A 23,608-nucleotide genomic window follows, 5' to 3' on the forward strand; every position below is an offset into this window, starting at 1 on the left:
TTTTAACTCCGAAAATTATGAAACAAATCACAAATCTAGCAGACATCTGTACACGTGTGAAGGATTTTTTTTCAGTTTTTTCGGTAGCAAACTCGAGAGTCTAAAAATTGTTGAACATTTAGATTGCTGATTTCCGGTGGATACTAACAAGTGACCACCTTCTCTTTTCGACATCTTGAACGTCAGGTTTTGTGTGATTTTCTGTGATTTTCTGTAGATTTTTCCTAAAGGTGCGTCATTGTTAAAAAAATTAAAAACCGATATTTTTCATTCTTTTATGGGCACGACGCAATGATCTCTATATGACTGGATAGTGGACGGGTACCTTTTCTACGTGTTACAGCTTGGACCCATTAGGACGGCGAGGGGCAGGGGGGGGGGCGGAGGAAGGGGAAAACTTGGGGCTCTTTTGAAGCGGGAAACACATTTTGATCAGATACACGTTGCAAAGCTTACAATTAGTTTGTTGACGCGTTGACCAAATGTTTCAAGTAAATATGTGTACTTCATTCAGCATGTGTTTACCTCCACAATAGTTGAACTGTACTTTGACCAAAAAATACGTTCTTTTAAAAGGCTTGCATAGCCGATTTAGATATAATTCTAATGGAGAAACAGATATTGGTTATGGAAGATTGAAATATAATTTCGGACCTTTAACTTTGTATTTTTAGCATTAATTGAAGTATTTTATTTTGGTAACACATAGGGTGTAAATTTATTGGTACCATTGGTCAACCAGACTATAAAATAGTGGAAAATAAAAAATAAATCAGTACAAAAAAATCATTACTTACAAAGATTGCTTGAAAAATTAGTAACAATTATGTAAAAATCTACGATTAAAATTGTAGAATGATAAACTGATTGATATAAAAAGTAAAAAAAATGTACAAGCTGCAAAAGCGCAATTATTCAATGGGAATTGAAAAATTTAACAGTACCCGGGAAAAAATGATTTTGCCTAATCATATATGATTATATATATTCATGTAATAATTCACAAAATTTTAAAAGAGAAATGAAAATTATTTTTTATTATAATAGTATTACATATTCAAAGAGCTATTTAAAAATTACACTTCAGTTTATGTGATAACTATGCATATAACTATACTTAGATATAGTAATATTTAACACTTATATTAGTATATTCAACACTTATTGAATTTTCCGAAGTAGAGATGAGGAACTTTTATTATAATTGCAAATCAGCTTATTCATGTAACAATTTTTTTACTAAAATATTATTCAATATAATCAAGCATATATTATTCTAGTTTTTTAATTCTAGGTATTGTAATACTTATAACTTTTATATTTGGCATGACTTCTTACTGCTGTTAATTACATATAAAATCTCATAAATTAAAGGACAAGAATTTTAACTTTAATAAAATAAAATAAATATTCAGGGAAAGTGAACAAAAAGATTTCAGTCGTGCAATAACTATTTAAGACTTAGCTTCGACGTTATTAGCCTTATGAGTTCTTTTTAGTTCCCCAATCCGTTGCGACATGACACTTCTTAGTTGTTCTTCAGTTTGCGGGACTCCTTTCTTAGTTTTCCAACCCTTGGTCTCCGCTAAAGCCATAGCGAACTCTAAAAATAAAAATGTTACTTAATAAAATGAAAATAATTTAAATACACGTGCAGACATTTAAACAGTTTATGAACGTATGAATATGAATTAAAAGTTAAGTTAGGTCTTAAAAATATTTATAAAAAATACTCGATACTAAAATATTGTAAGAATATAATTAGAGATTTCTACAAATTTTTTTTTTTTATTACCGATAATCTCATTTTTCGCTAAAGCATTCATTGCTTTCACTGGAGTTGGCTTTCCAGCCTGAAGATGAGGTCTAGGAGCTGGTCCAGTCAGTGTAGCATCTAAATAGCCATCTGGCTTAAAAACTCCTGGAATCATTCTTCGAACGACGTGAGAAGCTTGACTGCACTGTGTCTTGCATATTTTGTGCTCTGTCTCTTTACAGTAAATTTTGTCTATCAACTTAACCATCTATCATAGAAAAATAATCATTAGAAATAAATATAACTAGTACCAGAACAGAAAATATCACTATAACATTATTTCTTAATATAATAATAAAATACTACAGTATAATTAAAAAACATACCTTTTCTCCAGGCCAATCTTTACCGTAAAGATCAGGGTCGTTGCAATCATCGTCATCATCTGTAACACCCACTGGAATTTTATCATTGTGACCTGACTTTTTGAAAGATCTAGAAGTCGAAGGATCATTTTCCTTGTCGTTATCATCAGCGCATGATTCTTTCAAATTCTCAAAACTCTTATCGCTTTCACTACTGTCCCGCCTATCATCCAACAAGTCTTTTAGTGAGCTATCAACATCATACGACTCTGAAGTATACTTTGAATTCGGTTTCCTTGGTCTTTTTAAAGGAACTTGTGATTCATTCGTCCTTTCAGGAGACATGCTTGGTGTACGGGGTCTTTTTTGCAAGCTTTTCTTTATTTGCTCAAATTTCGTATTTATTTTTTTAATGTTATCTAAAAAATGTATACTCAAATATAGTATTTCATTAAAACTCTGATAAATATAAGTAAATTTTTGTTCTGAACCCAACAAGCACATATTCAGGGTTTATTAATCTCACATATATAATTTACACGAAAGCGACAAAATAAATACAGTATTAATATTTAGCTTGTGTATTAACAGATTTTCACTTACCAGACATCATAATTATTTCACCAAGTTCCTCTTTCCCATTCCACTGGAATTTAATAGTTTCACCTTGATTTGGCGGGCGATCTTTACTGAAGATAACCTCATTGTCATCAACTTTACAAAAAGAATTATCTCTTGTGCATTTTAGAATAAACATCGTGTCTTTATTTTTGTAAGTTTATTTTTATTATCAGATTTAAATAAAATTATTTAAATCAATAATTAAATATTACTAAGTAGTATTTAAGAAAATAAAACAGAAGCGGACACGTGCAATCAAAACGGTTACGACTTTTATTTGTGATTTGTGTATGCAAGTGTGTGCGAAAGTTATGTGTAGTATTGTTTAGTTACCAGTGCAGAGGCGCCATGGCGCTCTGGTGATGTATAGTTACTAGAGGCGCCGCGCCATGGCGTTCTGGTGATAAATTTTTAGGAAAGATGATTACAAATGCAAAATTGAATGACCTTGAGCTCTGCTTATTGCTATCTAATGGCATTGAATTAGAAAATATATCTATCTATGCACGTGTCAAAATAAAAAATGAAATTTATACATCAGAAATTTATAAAATGACCGAAACGAGTAGTCACACTGTGCAGATAGATTTTGGTGAATCTTTAATTAATGGATCAATTAAATATATTTTTGAGTTTCAAGAGAATTTGTATATCATTATAAACCAATTCACTGTTGAACATACTAAACTCTTCTATCACATGAAAACCAGAAGTATTATTGAACATGTTATTCCTATAACAGAAATGAATGATACAGTGCTAATCAAGTATTCTGATGTTAAAGAAGTCACACAACTTACAAGAGTCAGGAATTGTGTCTGCAAAAAACCAACTACTTTAAAAACTATTTGGTGAAAATGCTATTAACAAAGTGTATTCTATTAAAAGACTTAAAGATATGATGTAAAATTTAGAAAATATTTTATATAACTGCATGATAATAAATGCCTTATTTTTATACATAAATCAATTGCATTATTAATTTAGTATAGATTTACAAGTAATAATAATAACAATATAAATTAGAGTATAAGTCAAGAAATTATTAACTATATAATTTATATATTAGCTCTACATCTGTAAGTATTAATAAAAAAAATCTGGTACATAAACATATATACTAAAATCATTTATTAATGAATTTATAATTTATATTCGATTAGATATGATTATATATAACTAGATATGGTCCTCTATCAGTTAGATCTGAACAGATCTAATTATATATAGATTTATATATAATCATGTATGACTTTATATATATTTATATATGGGCCCATATTAGTTAAGAATACTTAGGTTGGATTATATATGATTATATATATTTATATGTATGTCTACATATAACCATATATAATTATATATACGCTATATATAATCATATATAACCTTATATAATTAGGCAAATTCATTTTTTCCCGGGTAAAAACAAGTCACATTGGATATGAGGAAAATAAAAAAAAAACGAATTTGTGAGGTCAAAAAAGCTCTTGTAAAATAAATAAATGAATGAATAAATGAAAACATTATAAAAATCCAAAAGCTTTTATGAATAAGAATTACGAATTGAGTGTCTTGATGATTGAAAATCATGTAAATATCTCATAGTAGTAAATTAAGTAATTGTCCACTTACAATAGTTCAAATACAAATCCCCAATAAAGTTTCCCCATGGCGAACTCCTTCCTGTAATATTTGGAAGGAATGTTTATAATTGATGTAAGTTACTAGTATTAATTACTGTATTTTATTACAAGAGGGTGATTTATATACTATACAAACTCTCTCTTAGCTATCTTGGCACCAATTGCCTTATCATTCGACGGCCCTCTCTAGTCGCATACATAGATCACACATATACAACATCCTTTTCTTTTTTCAAGTATAAAATATTCCTTTACAGTTTCCTAAAAATAACTTGCTGTACTAACAATATGTCTCAAGATACAACAGTAAAAAATGCTAACGGATGACAATGTAGCGTTAGTAACATAATATACAATTTAAGGACCAAAATGAACTGTCCGGAGTAGACACACATTTGCATATTCAAAATTATAATTAACTAGCCACATGTTTCAACAAATAAATATTACAGTTTTCTACTAATGTTTATGCATGTCTTTCAGACTTCCCATTGCAACCTTGTAGTTCACAGTATGATAAACAAACATTGAAAATACGTGATTACATTGGATCGTACTTACAACAATCATGTACTTTTCCCGCTCCATACATCAACTTGCGAGTCAAAGTTCGACTACTTGCGCTTATTTTGATTCCTTTCAAATTTATTGCTGATTATAGATGATTTTAGCTGTACAAAATTTCTCGCATGTACTAAACGCTCTGATCTATTTACTTTAACTTTAAGCAATTGTTTTTTCGGTAGGTTGGTTTCCTAATTTCTCGACAACGACGTGTGGTTATTGGATTACTTTTCACACTCTCTGTTTGACCCTGACTAACACTACAAGAAATCTCTTCTAGTTAGGGAGCTGGGTGCAAAAATTTCTATATGATCTGATCATGTGGCAGACGTTATTAATATCGATGTTTGTATCATAAGAAACATTAAGGACCGCGTCTGCCACCATGGTAAGGCTGACCTTTTGAGTTACATCGATTCAAAAATGTAAAAAAAAGGGTGTGGTAAATTATTTGATCATATCTGCCGTTTGTACTGATGGTCAAAAATATCAAAAAAACGAAGAAACCGAAGAGGCGGACATCCAGACCTATAACTTTAGTAGTAATCGACTTTTTAATTTTTTTTTATGATTTAAAAAAGTGTATATGAAATGAACACTTGGCAGACCTTAATTGTTCGATTAAAGACAATGTGAAAAACCACAAAAAAATAGTCTGCCACCATGGTAAGGCTGACTTTTGAAGTTGCATGGCTTCAAAAATGTAAAAAAAAAAGGTGTGGTAAATTATTTGATCATGTCTGTCCTTTGGACTGATGGTCAAAATCATCCCAAAAACGAAGAAAATCGAACAGGCAGACATCCGGAGCGCTGCATTTCCAAAGGCAGACCATTTAGGTATATATTATTTTAAACTCTACGCTCGCGCCAAGTTCCAAGCAAAAAAATTCGCGCCTACAAAGTGTCAATGAAAATAATTAATGTTACATGTAAACAATCGATAGGAGCAATTTTAAAAACGTGTTTCAAATATTCGGGTTCACACTATTATACAGGATGTCCCTAAATTGGGGGACACGGACCAGCCAGCGTGATACCTGACTCAAATCCAACCAAGAATTTCTTTGCCGGAAGCTCGTCCGACGCATAGTTTTTGAATTATAAGCGATAGCGTTAGGCCAATCAGAGTTCACCATTTCATCTGGATTTCCCACCACGGAAATTGCTGTTTTGTTCGTCTGAGTGAATTATTATTATTTGTTTACGGATTAAATATCGGCACCTCCCCTCTCTCCCTGTTGTACCCCTTCTCGAGCGCTGACCTCGGTATTGTTGCCGCGGCACACGCTGCTGGCCGCACACCCACGGACGCACACTCGTGTGTGTGAAACATAAGCGACTGCCCAGCTACACAATACTACGAAACACACATCTACGAATGAAAATAAAAATAAATCTCCAAATAAATCAGCGGACCCCGTGGATCCTTGAACGTTCGACCGGGAATCATGGCGTGTGTCAGGTTTTGAGAGCTTCCAGAAGGATCGAGGAGATTCTCACGACCTTGAACGAATCTGGACTGACAAACAATTCGTCCGACGTGTTTCGACTCGACGGTGAGCGGCATGCGGTCAAAGGATTTCAGTGCGACGTTGAATTTTAGACAAACAATTCTCGGAATCGTCCGACGAAAACAATACTCGGAATCGTCCGACGTGTTTCGACTCGACGGTGAACGGCATGCGGTCTAAGGATTTCGGTACGACGTTGAATTCTGAAAGACCCGCTCTGGCCTTGAACGAATTTCAGACAAACAATTCTCGGAATCGTCCGACGAAAACAATACTCGGAATCGTCCGACGAGTTTCGACTCGACGGCGAGCGGCCTGCCGACAACGGATTGCGGTGCGACGTCGAATTCTGGAAGGTTCCGAAGTTTGTATGCGGCTGCTTCGACCCTGAACGAATGTAGGCTGACAAACTATGCGTTCGACAAGTTTCGACTTGACGGCGAGCGGCATGCGGTCAAAGGATTTCGGTGCGACGTTGAATTCTGAAAGACCCGCTCTGGCCTTGAACGAATTTCAGACAAACTATTCTCGGAATCGTCCGACGAGTTTCGACTTGACGGCGAGCGGCCTGCCAACAACGGATTGCGGTGCGACGTCGAATTCTGGAAGGTTCTGAAGTTTGTATGCGGCTGCTTCGACCCTGAACGAATGTAGGCTGACAAACAATGCGTTCGACAAGTTTCGACTTGACGGCGAGTGGTCCGGGACCGTGAGAAAGAGCTTTGTTGACCCTGAAAGATTCTCGGCATCGTCCGACGAAAACAATACTCGAAATCGTCCAACGAGTTTCGACTTGACGGTGAGCGGCCTGCGGACAACGGATTGCGCTGCGACGTTGAGTTCGTGAGCCCTGTGAAGAAGCCGCCTCGGTGTGTTAGTCACGTCATTGTTTACCCATAAAAGGGACCATGTCAGCGTAGAGCGGTCATTCTAGAGCAAGATTTGCAGCTCTATCTTTGTCAAGTGTATGATCGAAAGAAGAAGAAACATGGATTCTGAAAAGTGTTTGAAATTAATACAAATCATGGAAACGGCGTTCAAGATTTTAACTGAAAAATCGTCACCGGCAGAGATTGCAAAATGGATTCGATTCGGAACTGGAAATACCAGGCTTTTGGATAAAATCTTACGCAACAACGCCTTAACGATCAGGGAGAAGACAAGAATTTTGACCACGATTGGAGTTCTGAAATCGTTGACAGTCAAATTTCCACAGTTTCAAAAAGTGGGTGACGGATTACGAAGCCGACGAAGAAGCGATCAAGTACGGTGGGAAGATTTGGAGACAGCTTTCGAGAGTCAAATTCGAACGGGAGCCATTATCAGTCTGCGGCATAAAGATTTGAACAGGTTTTTGGGAGATGCGAAACACGTTGTCGTTGCAAGACTGAAGAAAATGCTACGAAAAGTGGAAAGTTTAAAAGCAAACTGTGTCTTGTGTTGTAAATTCAATATAACGAAAAACGCTGAACTTGTTGAGGAAATGAAATATTTTAACACCAGAAACCAGATCATCCTCCAGCCAGCTGACATACACGGATGGTTCGAAGAGAAAGTGAAGCGAAAAGTGTTGGCCAAGGTGAAAGATTTTCAAAAGAGAGACTCTGGTTGGTCGCTGACTGAAATAATCAATTTGACTGTGAATATCAACAAGTACGTGCCACTGCGAGGGGGTGTGTTCACATACACACCACTATCCAAAGACATTCAAGATAAGAAGGCTGTCGTCAACATCCGCAACAGAGACGCGTATTGCTTCCTCTGGTCGGTCACCGCAGCCCTCTTTCCAGCCAACAACAATCCCAGCGAAATCACATAGTATCCACATTTCAGCTCAGTGCTACAATACGACGGTTTGCATTTTCCAATGTCTTTAGACCAGATTCCAAAATTTGAGAAACTTAACAAACTTTCAATTAACGTTTATGGTATAGATAGTGCGGAAAAACAAAAGCGCAGTGAAATTGTACCCATTTATTTAAGTCAAAACAAGTCTGATAAACCTACAATCCATCTTTTAGTAATAGAGTCTGAAAACGACGATAACGATGATAGTATGGAAAATATTGAAAAGAATATAACACATCATTTTGCATGGATTCGGAATTTATCGCGGTTGACAAGTTCCCAAATTTCTAAACGTAATGGTCGTACTTGGTTGTGCGATAGGTGTCTATCACACTTCCAATCTGAAAGGTGTTTGTTCAAGCACAATGTAGATTGCATGAATTTCAACAAAACCAAAATTATCTTACCAGCGGAAGAGGACAAAATTCTCAAATTTGAAAATTTTCAACACAAAGAAACCGTTGCGTTCTGCGTTTACGCAGATCTAGAATGTTTACTGCACCCCACACATGAAAGTTTCGGGGAAAATAGAACAATTTATCAAAAGCATCTTCCGTGTAGTATAGCTTACTATCTGCATTGTGCGTTTGACGATTCGCTTTTAAAATTCAAAATTAATCGCGGAGAAACTTGCATCCAATGGTTTGTGAATGAGTTGAAGGAATTGGCACATTCGTTGGAGGGATACTACAAGACTGTTGTACCGATGGAACCACTAAATTTCAATCAGATCAACGAATTTGATTTATCGGTGGTCTGTCATATTTGTGAAAAACCGCTCACGCCCACAGACGTGAAACATCGGGATCACTGTCATTTCACGGGAAAGTACCGTGGTGCTGCTCACCGCAGCTGTAATCTAAATTACGAAAATTCGCACACTATCTCAGTGCTATTCCACAATCTGTCGGGTTACGATTCGCATTTTCTGATCAAAGCCCTGGCAACGTCATTCGAAGGTACTGTTAAACTATTACCTGTCAACAAAGAAAAGTACATTTCCTTCACTAAATTCGTTAAGGGAACGGATGTAACGTTCCTTTTCATAGATTCGTACCGTTTCATGCCTAGCAGCCTCGATAAATTATCGTCGTATCTGGACGAGTGTCAAAAAACAATAACACGTCAATTCTGCAGCAGCTTGAACAAATTTCGGTTATTGACTAGGAAAGGTGTCTTCCCGTACGAATACATAGACAGTTGGGAGAAACTCGAGGAGAAACATTTACCAGCCAAAGAACAGTTTTATTCAAAATTGAACGACCGGAATATATCAGACGACGATTACGCACACGCGTGCGACGTATGGCAAACTTTTAACGTCCAAACTTTGGGAGAGTATTCGGACTTGTATTTACAGACGGATGTGTTTTTACTGGCTGACGTTTTTCAAAATTTTCGACAGAATTGTTGGACGACTTACAAACTGGACCGGTTACATTACTACACGGCGCCCGGTCTGTCGTTTGATGCAATGTTAAAATGTACAGGCATCGAACTCGAGCTTCTCACCGACGTAGATATGGTTATGTTTATCGAAAAAGGTATTTGTGGTGGTGTATCACAGTGTTTGAACAGATACGCAAAGGCCAACAACAGGTACATGGGAGAGGAATTCGATCCTGAGGTCGAAGAATCTTATCTCATGTACTTTGACGTTAATAATTTGTACGGTGCTGCTATGAGCTTTGCTCTGCCATACAGTTCCTTCGAATGGGTATCAGACTTCAGACAATGCGACGTTCTTACCATCTCGGACGATGCGGAGTTTGGTTACGTGCTGGAGGTAGATTTGGAATATCCTGCGGAACTGCATGAAACTCATAAGGATTTACCATTGTGTCCGGAGCACTATGTACCTCCGATTTCGACCAATAAACCGCCAAAATTGACGCCCACGCTATTTTCCAAGAAAAACTACGTTGTTCACTACAGCGTTTTGAAACAATGCTTACAATTAGGCTTAAAATTACTCCAAATTCACAGAGTTCTCAAATTCAGGCAAACCCCGTGGCTCAAAGAATATATAGATTTGAATACCGATTTGCGAAAAAAATCTGACAACGAATTTGAGAAAAATTTTTACAAGCTAATGAACAACGCAGTTTTTGGCAAAACTATGGAAAACGTGCGAAAGTACAGAGATGTTCGATTGATCACCGAATGGGATGGACGGTACGGTGCGAGAGCTACCATAGCCAAGCCTAGTTTTCACAGCTGCACCGTTTTCGACAAAGAGATGGTTATCGTCGAAATGAGTAAGACGAAAGTCAAATTGAATAAACCATTGTATGCAGGTTTCTCCATCCTGGATCTATCTAAAACATACATCTATGATTTTCATTACAATTACATTAAGCAGAAATTTGCAACCGAGCAAAATTAATGTACACGGATACCGACAGTTTGATTTACAATTTTACCGTCCCCGACATATACGAACACATAAAGGAGGACTTGCACAAATTCGACACGTCGGATTATCCTCTTGACAACGTTTACGGAATACCTCGAGCAAACAAAAAAGTTCTCGGCTTGATGAAAGACGAGAATAACGGGAAAATCATGTCGGAATTTGTAGGGTTACGAGCTAAATTGTACGCATTCCGAGTCTTGGGAGATGAAAAAGACAACAAACGTGCCAAAGGTGTTAGAGGATCAGCGTTAAGAAAAATAACCTTCAACGATTATTTGGACTGTGCGTTGAAACGTGAAAATCTATCCTCAAATCAGCATTTGATCATGAGTCGAAAGCACGAGGTATGCACCGTAGAACAGCAGAAAGTAGCACTGAGCTGGAATGACGACAAGCGGATCGTGTTTCAAAACACGACCGACACGCTTCCGTGGGGTTACAAGCCTGCACCGTAGCTTTATAATTACCGTAATCTGTGTAGGACTTAATTTATAACTGTACCATGATGTATAAAGTATTATTATTATTATGTAGGGCTTAATTTTTACAACTGTACCATGATGCATAAAATATTATTATGTAGGATGGTTAATAAGAACGCTCCGAAGTATAAAAAAAATTGTACAACGATGCATATGTCTGTCGATTGTCTGAAAAAACAAAGATGTATACTTGTCATGTGTCGGGTATAAAATAAAGAGACACATACGTTTTTACAAAAAAAAATCATTTATTCAAAAGTTACATGTCCGATTCGTTTATCCAACTGTTGTGTGTATTGTCAAAACCTAACCATTTAACGTATATTTTTCTTCCACGCTTCTTGAGCACCTTCTCCACCAGATAGATATCCGGATGCTTAACCTTGAGGAGCTCTTGTTCGTAGAAACCACCAGCGATGGGTTGATATCGGTAGTCTTCGAGCTTGTACGTCACAGGATGAGTATTTTCCACTCGACTTATCGTGAATATTTCAGTCGTCCAATTGGGAGTGTAACCTTTCTCGAAGACATTTCTGAATTTGCTGATTCGAACTTCGTCGCCAGATTTGAATTTTGCCGATATAGTAGGTATCGCTCGAAGCCCTCCGTACGCCTGACGTAATAACAGCCTCTCGTTTGCAACGGTGACATCCGACGGTTTCATTCTTACGGTTCGGTTTTTGGTGTTGTTGTAAGCCGAAACCAAATCAGATAAGATATCGAGCCACTTGTAGCTTCCTTGCATGCTGAACCGTGTCCACATTTTACCTTTCAGCGTGCGATTGAAACGTTCACAGATCGAAGCCTTCAAATTACTGTACGTGGAGTAAAGTTTGATTCCGTAGCGTGTCATAAGCGATTCGAATTAGGAGTTGTAAAATTCCGTTTCTCTGTCGACGTGTAAATTTTTCGGTACCCGTCCTTGGACAAGCACAGATTCCATTGCCTTCGTAACATCATCTCCAGACTTGCTCTTTATCGGTATAGCCCACGCATACTTTGAAAAGATATCAATGACTGTGAGCATGTACTTGTAGCCGTTGTTTTGTCCAGCGTACGACGTCATATCTACAAGATCCGCCAGCCAGGTCTCGTCGATGCCGCGCACGTCTACGCGTCGACGCGGGTAATTCCGGCGTGCAGGTTTATGCAGTTCCGTCACCAGTGCTTGCTTTCTCTTGTTCATATTCCAACGCTATTAGTCTGGTGTCCAATTTGGAAATGATTTCCGCGTTTCGAATCGACAAGTCTCTGCCTATTTTGAAGTCTGTGTAGAAGGTATCCAAGGCTTTCTCCGTGGTGATCTCCAAAGCTTTGATCATTTGATCGAGGTTGTCGATTTGTTTTTGCAGCACGCTGAATTTTCGTCACAAGGTTTTTAAAGTTACAGCATTGTTCGGCTCTGCGGGATCTGCGACATTGCACAGTCTCTTGTTCCGTATATCGTAATGCCCATCCGCTGTTATTTGAAACCCGACACCCGGAGGACCGCGAGTGCTCGCAGCTGTGTTTTCACTCAGCTGACGTCCAAACACGTCGACGCTTATCTCGTAAATGACTGCAGAGTCGACGAGAATTGACTAATGAATGATTCCGGCTTCCCGCAATTCTTCCAGAATCGACATAATTTCATTGTTGTGACTTGTATTCCCAGCCGCTTGAGATGCCAGGAGTAAACGAAGACGTTCCACCAGCTCGTTAGCGTCGTCCCAGAGAATATAATCTGTTTTAACACCTTGTCGAGTAACCCAAGCCTGAGGTAGCAGAACACCTTTGCCCGTACGCTTCGACATCTGTGACGATGGTGATACGTCTTTGCCTGACGTAGAAATATTCAGCAGCTCAGCAATTAAATGTTTGAATTTGGCGCTCTGAGCGTTTCGGATAGGTTCGGTGGCGCTATAGTACTTTCTGTGAGCATTTGTTGCGAGAAGGATATTTCTGTAATTCTCCCTGTCGTTGTGGGTAACGTGAGCGCTGTTGGACATCTTTTTAATCAGCAGCTCCAGCAGTCCTTGAGTTCTCGGATAGAGCGTGCCGCCTATGCGAACGGAATCGCGCTCGAAGCTTATCGGTGAGTCACCAACCATCAGCCCGGCAGTAGAAAGACTCCGTACCCCGTACACGGTATCCAACTCGTGCTGTCTTTGTTTATCGTTGAGCATCTCAAGATATTCATCCTCTGATCGCACCGACGATTCCGTGACAGTTTGATTCTCTTCCTCTGCAGTTGCAAAAGAATCTTCCATTTCGTTCTTCGGCTCATCCTTCGTTTCGGTTTTAAGTTCTTCCTTCACCTCTTACTTGGCAAGTTTCGTGCCTCGAGAAACATTGACTAATTCCTGCAGCGGGGTTACCACAGGTTTGAAGACATTCTTCATTGTTTCCTGCAGCGACTCTTTTCCCGTCTTGAGGATTCTGTGCTTACGACGAATCGCATTACTCGCTTGAGCGATACGATACAAGACTTTTTTTTCCTCACGAATTTCCTGCATGTTGACACAACTAGTTCTGGAAAGCTACTGTTCCATCGTCTTCGAAGATCGTGTATTTTATTCTTTTGTCATGTTTATGAAATTGTCAAATCCCCTCCTATACCGACCATTACCGAGCTCTCTATCCTTGTCGATCACTACGAAGCTATATTTGTCACCGTTCCAGCACGCCGCACACAAGTCTTTAAACTCTACGTACGACATATCGGTGTTTACATGATCGTTGTATACATGTCTCAGATTCATCTCGTCTTGTTTGAATAAGACCAGCAAGTTGGTGTTGTCACGCACGAGATGCTTAGGGATTCGAGCGTACGTCTGACAAAGATGGAAACAGTCTACGTCGTGATGTCTACCCATACAAAAGTACGCGCGTATGTTATCCTGCTTCTCGCACGCTACGTCATCGAATATCATGATCGAGTTAGGTTGCGTCTCGTTCGGTGCAATGACGTACTCATGCTCGTTAAAGGGGTAATACTCAACACCGTCGACATTTTCGAGCACTTGACTCAGAAACTTGTATTTCGGTTGATTGAGAGATTTTGAGTAAACGTACAGGTTTTCGAACCTCAAACCGTTCGGATGCGTTATAAGCGCAAATGATGCGTTGGTTTTGCCACAGTTAGATGGTCCGCAGAATACCGCACGTACACTACTCGGCAACAATTCGCCATGACGTTCCTTCCGTTTTGTACTCTGCTGCGTAAATTGGTCAAAATTCATCACGGGCAGCTTGGTCGATTGTGTCTCGAAACTCATCTCGAACGTGACTGGCTGGATTTTCTATAAATGTATCGTTTATAACAACTTGCTCTTAGTCGCAGAGCGGACATGATTGTGCACAAACGTGATCGTAAACGATCGTCAAAAAAGCGATCAAGTGGGAAAGGTTTGGTAAATAGCATTATCAACAAACTTCCGATCGAGTTGCATGTTCCCGGTTACCAATGCTGCGGTCCTGGTACCAAGTTGACGGAAAGACTCGCGAGAGGCGATTCCGGTATCAATCCTCTCGATGCAGCGTGTAATGAACACGATATAGCGTATTCGAAAAATCGTGAGAATCTTGAAGCTAGAAGCGTTGCGGATAAAATGTAAGCCGAAAAAGCCTGAAAACGGGTTCTCGCAAAGGACGCGAATTTGGGTGAGAAGGCAGCCGCTTGGGCTGTAGCTAACACGATGAAGGTGAAAACAAAGTTAGGCATGGGGTGTCGAAAGCCTAAGAACGTTTCCTTGAACAAAATCATACGAGTGGCAAAACAGTCTATGATTCGAAGCTACGACGCGAAAACGATCATCAAGTCTGCACTCAAAGGTGCTCGAGAAGCTGTGAAAAAAGAAGGTGGTAAACATAATGTACGATCACCGCGCATTCTACCGGTACCCTCAAAAGTTGGCGGATTTCCACCTTTTCTCATACCTATTTTTGCCGGTCTCAGCGCTACGAGTGCGTTAGCGGGAGGTGCTGCGGGTATAGCAAAGGCTGTAAACGATGCGAGCGCGGCTAAACGAGAATTGGAGGAAAGCAAACGGCATAACAAAACGATGCAAGCGATCGCCTTAGGTAAAGGTCTCCATCTCAAACCTTATACAAAGGGTTTCGGTCTTCATCTTTCAAAAAACTAAATGTCAAGCTACCACGCCGAGCGTTGACCAACTGGGATTTGCTGAAGTATGCAAAAATCATGAAAATTCCATACTTTAGAGGTGTCTTTATGCGCAACGAAATGCCCAAAACCGGGCCGCGTAAAAACGAAACAGCTGTAGTCAAGCTCGACGATAAAGATGACTCTGGGACACACTGGGTGGCACATAAGAAATGCGGCAGCGATGTAGTTTACTTCGACAGTTTCGGTCATCTTCAACCGCCGTTAGACCTCGTGAAATATCTCGGTGTTGGTAGCGTTGAGTACAACGACGAAAGGTATCAGGATTACGGTACATTCGATTGCGGACAGTCGTGTCTGAAATTTCTAAGCGATGAGCTATATAAACATGACACGTAATTTAATAACGTCAGTCGAGCACTCGCAGTCATGGATGATTCGTCTACATTAACGATATCGGGAACGTCTTCGATTCTCGAAGCGCAATATTTTCCTCCGATCTAACTTGCTCTGAACAAAAATTATGTTCTCGGTCTCGTTGAACTGTTAACCTTTAATTCCATTCCCAACGTTGATGTCGGTCACAATAAAATATGCGTAGCCGATAAGGTAGTCACTATATCCACTGGCAGCTACAAAATTAAGGGGGGAGTTCCCCTAAGAACCCTCGAAAAAGACACCATTTTTCAGAATTTTTTATGAATTTATTAAGAAAGATATTAACGTAAGGTTTGTTGGGCTTAGTAAATACACTCTTTAAATACATTAAAAAAATTTTTTTTATTCATTTCATACACATTTTAATCACAAAAACACCCATCATACACACTGCCTCCAAAAATAGGTATCTAACTTACGTTGATGCGATCTCGAGACTGGAGCATCTGAAACCAAAAAAACAAATTTTTTTTTATTTAAATATTCAAAACCTATATTGCAATCGTGTGATTTTTCGATTTTTGCAAAAATAACAAAATGGCGGCCAAAAATCTCTTTCGATACCAAAAATTGCTGTTTTTTTCGACTTTTTTTGCAAAAAAAATATAGAAAAAATGAAAATTTTTATAAAGCCAACGATTGTTAACAAATTATAGGTGTACAGAATCTGTAGTTAAAATTTCATACAGATCGGTACAGTAGTTTCGAAAATTTCATCAACGTAAGTTGTTAAAACGTTGTTTCGAGAAAAACGCGTTTAAAGTTTTTTTTATTGAAAAAATCTAAAAAAAAATAACTTACGCTTACTCAGCGATGCCTGCACCATACAAAATGCCTTCAGACTGCTCCAGGCGTTGAGTTTGTTCCAACCTAGCCAGCCTGCGTATCGTTCTGTTCTCTTTTGAAGCTTCCAGTGAGGAGCGGTTGGCTTTGCGGATACGGTTGCGATCGCGAGCCTTGGAATACTCCAAAGCAGTGTGGCCTATTTGAATTCCCATCACATCCATGATTTTTAAAACTGTTTTGAAGCCGTCATTAAAAATGCATCCTGCAGTAAGAGTGGCGATCTTAACAACTTTTTTGCCATTAAAAATATGTTTTGGTGCCATACTCCATACAGTAGCGTTGAAGCTTTCATTGTTGTTTTGGGTATTTCCACCCAAACATCTCTGCAGCAATTCATCCTTTGTCAGGTCCTCGTAGATGGGTTTGAGTACCTCTTGAACGTCTTGAGAAAGTGCAGGAGGATGTTCGTAGTCCTTTAAGGTGTTATTTGCTTCGGCTTTTTTATACTTGCACCAGGTTTCATCTCTAGTTGGGCAGTGCGTATGCTGCGGCTTCGCGTCGGTCGAAATCTTATGGTAATATGCGGCCCAAATTTCATTACGCATCCCATCGATTGAATCTTTGTTTCTCTGTACTGCCAGTCCGTAATATTTAGATAAATTTTTCATTAACTTAATAGTCAAATCAGCAGTTTTAACAGGTTTGACTTGTTTAATAACTACAGTCTTTTTCTTGACGACGACTTTTTTGGATACTTGTTTTTTCGCAGTTTTTTTCGTGATATTGAAAAGTATGTTCGAGACGCGTTAAAAAATACCGACATTGAAATCAGCATAAAGCCTAACAATAATACATTACGCAGCGAAATCAAATGTAACCATATCGTAAATTTGGAACCTGAGGATTCTATTGGTCAGCTTCTCGGATTTACACCGCGCGTATTGGCAGCTAACCAAACTCACCATTCGGATATGCCTGTAACTATTCTCAAGGTCAACGCGTTGCGAGTCGAATGCAGCATTACAACGGGCGCCTACGTCAATGGACATAAAGTGCATACTATTCACAAATTTTTCCCTATCGTTCCACCGGGATATAAGATCGTGGAAGTACCGTCGCACGTCATTTACCTTCCGATCACCGTCAAGACCATAGATCACGTACAGCTTCGGTTAGTCGATCAAGACGGAGATCTGGTTAATTTTCGCGGAGAAGTTTGTAACCAATATAAATTTGAGGGTAAAAACGATAGAACGATAATTGGTTACCCTACGACGCAGTCACTAACCTGAATAATTAGATAGAGAGAGAGATACTAAGGGAGAAAGATACGATTGTTGGGCGCCAGACGCACATGCGTCAAAAATAGATAATTAGAGAAAAAGACAAAGGTAAAGATAAAGGTAATAGATAAAGGTAAGGTCAGGTTCTACGACGGTTTTGCACAGTTCGCTCAGAGAGACAAGATAATGGTAGAGGGGCGGAGTCGAATCCAATAGATAAAATAAGAAACAGGTGAAGCAGGAATAATATCAAATATATTAAACAAGAAGCGATAAGTTTACTGACAAGCAAGTAGCTGAAGAGTTTGCGATACAAGTACGATAAATGCGATAATTAACAATAGTTACAGCCAGAGAAAGGTTAAGCGAGAGAGTTAATAAATAACGGAACGTTTTCCGAATAAGCGGGAAATATGCGCAAGCTCGCGATATTAAAGGTAACGACTAACACGGTTTTATGATAGATAGGCAGAACAGAAAAAGATATACTGTACTTAAATTAAGCGGTAAGCAAATAAATCATAAAATATGAGAAGCGATTATAAACACATGCGAAATACAACAATTGTAATAGTTATCACATTACCAGAATGATCAGAAATAGGCAGACAGGGAATTATGAATTACAAAGTACATTCAAGCGACAGGTCAATTAGAAAATTAGCATAAGATATAGAGAATAACAGATAATACGTAGCCTCTAGTTTGCGGTAAGTGCGAGAGAAAGAGAGATAATATTCGGTACGATAAAAGGCAATTCAAGATAAGACAAACAATATTTAAGATTATTAATATGCAACGTACGGTAAACCAAATAGACTACGGACAACTACGATCAGCGATATTAGCGAAGGAAATAGTGAAAAAGATGTTATGCGATACGGCACAATACTCCAATGTCAAATGAACGACGAGCGGGACCGCGCAGCGATATAAGATCGCTTCCGCGGTACACTCACTAAGATACGATAATCAACGATAATAGGTAAAGAGACAGATATAACTAATCAGAGAAAATATAGCGGAATAGCAATGCTCAATAGCTAAGATAAAAATTGATCCTTTAACGGAACGCGCTGCTAGACAGCGATATTAGATATTCAAATATTCCAGAAGAGAAAGATAATAAGATAAAGCGATAGTCACTACAATGCGTAAGTAATAGTCAACCAGTCGCGAAGTTACTTGCAATAAGACAGAGAAAGGGACAAGATAAGAGATAAGAGAGAATAAGGTACGAGCCCAGGTGGCTCAAGCAGACCAACTGCAAGATAAAGAGAAAAGATACGAGCCCAATTGGCTCAAGCAGACCAACTGCAAGGTAAAGAGAGAAAGAGATAAAGGTAAAGGTACGATATATTGCAAGTAATCTCGTGGCTTCACAAAATAGAAAAGGGACCTCACTTACGTGAAAGAAGATAGAAACTGGTATAATATACGATATAGATGCGATAATGATACGAGAAACTTTCTAACGAGAACACGTCTGTTTACTGCGAAAACTGAACGTAGAGTGACGAGATGAGCGATGATCCTGATTTTCGTCGAGCTGCTGTCACGTGATTCTTCCTAAAATTTGCGGTATTTTAATTGGACCAGCAGGTCGCGTGGCCTGGTCCACGGATAGGCGGCGATAATCCCTCGCCGCTTGCTTTTCTTTTCCCTCGACGACAGGTATCGAGGTATCGGGACGTCGGAAGGTGGTTAGAGGTGTTTTCCTTCAGCTATGCGGTATCGTTGGTGAGAGGGGGGGGGGGTCGTACTGCTCATGTATTGCGATATTGAGGTGTGCGGCAATGTTACGTCACCGGTCTTCTGGACTTGCGACAGACTGTAACTCACTCCTTGCTTTACTGGTACTCCCGTTGTAGCTATTTCGTCGGCGCTGCATCCCGGCCCTCGCTCATCGAAGCCCTCATGCCGGAACGATCTGGTGGTGATGGCCCTCAACCCGGATCCCCACACTAGATCCACCAGATCCACGTGGTCAGCATATCATTAGCCGATTCCACGCCGCAGTCCTTCGATAAGACGGCTCGTGAAGAGAAAACCGTCTTCTATTGGATAGTCAACGACTTAGTAGATGTTAGGGTCGGTTCAGCTCCAGGCTGATAAGTATCGTCGACGGGAGGCTTTGTTGTGTTTTTGACGCACAGCCCTGTACGCCGCCTGACGATGCATCCGAGCGGTAGAAGCATTCGTTCGTGGTTCGGCTCCTGGCCGATAAGTCTCAAATAGTTGGAGGTGCTGTTTGTGCATCACGCACGACCCTGTTCGACAACTAGATAGGCATCCATCGGGAGTGGTTTCAGCGGTATTCGTTCGTCTGTAGTCGGTGGTGGTCGATGTTGAGCTGGTACGTGACCCCTGTCAGGCAGTGTCCTGGTATCCTGACGCGAAGGTCTCGCAGATGGTTCTCGAAGAGCATTACAGAATTAGAAAATAGCATACAATTAGCTTAGTAAAGAGAATTCAACTTAAAGATAATTAGTCGTTCATTTTTGGAGTATTGGCCTCAGACGTGCTTTCGTTATTTTTAGCGATATCTGCACCTAGGGGAATGCGATAATTAAACAAAGTGACGGGGTACGAAATACCACGTCACAAGTTATAACTGTGAGACTGCACATCAAATCGCAATAAACGATGGGTATTGTATATAACAGATTGTCCAAAAAGAGTTATATCAGTAAGTCAACATGTCCCGATCAAGTCAGTCATCGATCGATTCCCGAACCGCTAACACGTCGAAACGTGGAGTTCCTGATAGCTCTGGGTCTAAAGCTGACACCTTTTGGAAAAGGCATTTCCGACAAATAAAACTGCGATTCTGCTGTTTCGTTGTATGATACGTACCATTGAGGAGGAAATCTTGAGCATTCAAACACCTGTCGTCTTTGACGAATCAATCGCCCACCAAGAAATACACGCACACAGACCGTACGCATCTTCAACTTTCAACAACAGCGATGCGATTCGAATCACCGTTCAGCATCAGGATTTATGCGTATTACCGAGCAAGAGTTCGCTGCATATCTCTGGAAAATTGCTCAAATCGGACGGCACCGCAGCAGCGATCACAACTTTGGTCAATAACGCCATCTGCCATTTGTTCGAAGATGTACGGTACGAACTAAACGCCGTAGAGATTGATAAATGTAAAAACGTCGGTCTGACCAGCCTGCTGAAAGGTTTCGCTTCGCTCAACCCTGGTCAAAGTTGGCTTATGGAAAATGCTGGATGGCTCGATGTTCAAGAAACGAAAAAATTAACTGATGCCGATGGTAACTTTGACGTAGTTATTCCCTTGAGCATGATATTGGGATTTGCTGAAGACTATCGCAAGATCGTCGTCAACGCGAAACACGAGCTGATTCTTACAAGATCAAAAAGTGATTTGAATGCCATCGTTCAAAATCAAGACGAAGACTTTAGAATCGTGATCGATCAGGTGGAATGGTTAGTACCCTATGTGAAGCTCTCGGATCAACGAAAAATCGCACTGTTGAATTTCATTGAAAAAGATACACCAGTCTCCATGAGCTTCCGCAGTTGGGAGTTGTACGAATATCCTTTGCTACCGGCAACCATGAAACACGTTTGGACTGTGACAACGTCCACCTATTCGGAAAAACCGCGATTTGTCATGCTCGGTTTTCAAACGAATCGAAAAAACAAAGCCGGCAAAAATGCCAGTCATCTTGATCACTGTAACATTACTGACGTCAAGCTCTTCTTCAATTCCGAGTATTATCCGTACGGTCACCTGAACTTGGACATGAGTCACAATCGCTTTGCATTACTGTACGAGATATACGCAAACTTTCAAGCCACCTATTACGGCAAAGAACCCGAGCCTCTGTTGACGAAGAGCGAATTTCTACAGTACGAACCTTTGATTTTCATTGACTGTTCGAAACAAAACGAGGCTCTGAAATTTGGACCGGTAGATAATTTGAGGCGAAGAATAACTTTCCTACCGGTACATCTGCCTACTGCTTGATTTTACATGATCGTATAATTGAATATAACCCGCTGAGTGGTGGGGTGAGAAAATTGGTATAAAAACGTTGAACGTTGTGACAATCGATTCAGTATTTTTTTTTCACGATGGAGTTCGTAGTCGATGTACAAGGATTCAGAAGACCGGGTCCCGGTTTTACACCAAAAGAGTTGGCAGTTGTGTCACTCGACGAAGAGACCAACCCGTCAATTTTTCTCTTCGAACCTCCATACGATTGGAATTATTTACTCGCTCCGTCCAAAAGCGAAAATTTGTGGCTGTCACGGAATTATCATGGACTATCCTGGGAAGGTGGTGATTTACCTTTCGAGAAGCTCGACTTCACCATCGAATGTATGTCGCTGCGTGAGGCTTCAACAGTTTACGTGAAAGGTTTGGAGAAGAAAAGTTGGCTGCAGAAACTTCAGGGTGAAAAAGTTGAAGTCGTTGAATTGATGGATTTGGGTTGTCCGTCGTTGCAGAAGTTGAATAAAATGTCGGACACGAATTCAAACTGTACGCATCACGCTATATCACGTCCAAACTGTACAGCTCAAAACGTATTGTTACTGCGAATTTTTTTACTCAAACACAAAAAACAATCGGTATCTCCTCGAACAGTTATTCATTCTCATTGCCTAAAGCATGGGTGCGATACCGTTGAGTAAGAACACTCATACATCAGCATTACGAATTTCATGTAAAACTGTAATCTTGAGTTGTTTTTTTCAATAAAATATTTTGCATCGTCAATAACAACCGTTTATTCAGAACCTCTGTCCCGCTAGTTAAGAGTTTATTTCAGAACCTTCCAGAATTCAACGTCGCACCGCAATCCGTTGTCCGCAGGCCGCTCGCCGTCAAGTCGAAACTCGTCGGACGATTCCGAGTATTGTTTTCGTCGGACGATTCCGAGAATTGTTTGTCTCAAATTCAACGTCGCACCGAAATCCTTTGACCGCATGCCGCTCGATTCCGAGAATTGTTTGTCTCAAATTCAACGTCGCACCGAAATCCTTTGACCGCATTCCGCTCACCGTCGGACGATTCCGAGTATTGTTCTCGTCGGACGATTCCGAGAATTGTGTGATGGAGCTGGAACATTTCTGATGAAATGTAACAGTTTATATCCTCTCGTAGGAACATGCCGGGGATCATTTAGATGGGTGCAAAATTTATCATGCAGCGTAGCCCGCCTTATGCGCTTGGCTTTCTTATCGGCAGCAGTGCTCAAATTACGCGATTATGCACTTCATATGCACTGTCGCCGAGCCCGGCGAGAGGCCGTGTGAGCAGTCTCAATGCTGCTTCCAGGCGTAACGCACGTCTAATTTAATATAATATAACGTTAACGCTTCCTCTTACCATTTGTTGTTATCAATTATCATTCAATTCTCTGTTTTAATAAACATATAAATACATATATAATCGTTGCGCAATATTTGCATGACAAATTTGGCGATCCTGCCAGGATCCGGTTTAAACCAACGAACGCGGCGCGCGTATCAAACGGCCGGATCATAGTGACGAACTTCGGAAGTGAGTGCATAAGCCCAATAAATTCACGCGCGAACCTTCGGCTACGCGTTTATAACTAATTATTACGAATTGTACCTAGCAAGGGATAGAGTGAAAGGCCGCCTTGCGTAGACAATCAAGGACTGCGTGTAGACCGCTTGATAACCAGGGACTGAGTGTAGACCGCCTGATTCTACACTGGACAATTCCCATAGTGAACTTGTGTATTTATTGGAAAGGAAGCAAGTATAAAATTCTGCACTCCT

General features: G+C 39.8%; 1 protein-coding gene across 1 annotated transcript; it reads left to right on the top strand.

The window, feature by feature from the left end:
- Nucleotides 1–21,134: 21,134 nt before the first annotated feature.
- Nucleotides 21,135–21,824, top strand: LOC124297773 (uncharacterized). The gene has a single exon (XM_046749084.1). The coding sequence runs from the start codon at nucleotides 21,135–21,137 to the stop codon at nucleotides 21,822–21,824; it is 690 nt and encodes a 229-aa protein (XP_046605040.1).
- Nucleotides 21,825–23,608: the final 1,784 nt, after the last annotated feature.

Source organism: Neodiprion virginianus, chromosome 2, assembly GCF_021901495.1.
Source record: "Neodiprion virginianus isolate iyNeoVirg1 chromosome 2, iyNeoVirg1.1, whole genome shotgun sequence".
NCBI classification, from domain to species: domain Eukaryota; kingdom Metazoa; phylum Arthropoda; class Insecta; order Hymenoptera; family Diprionidae; genus Neodiprion; species Neodiprion virginianus.

Bases quoted from the DNA above. Each gene is read 5' to 3' on its own strand.
- LOC124297773 (XM_046749084.1), top strand. From the start codon at position 21,135: ATGATATTGGGATTTGCTGAAGACTATCGCAAGATCGTCGTCAACGCG.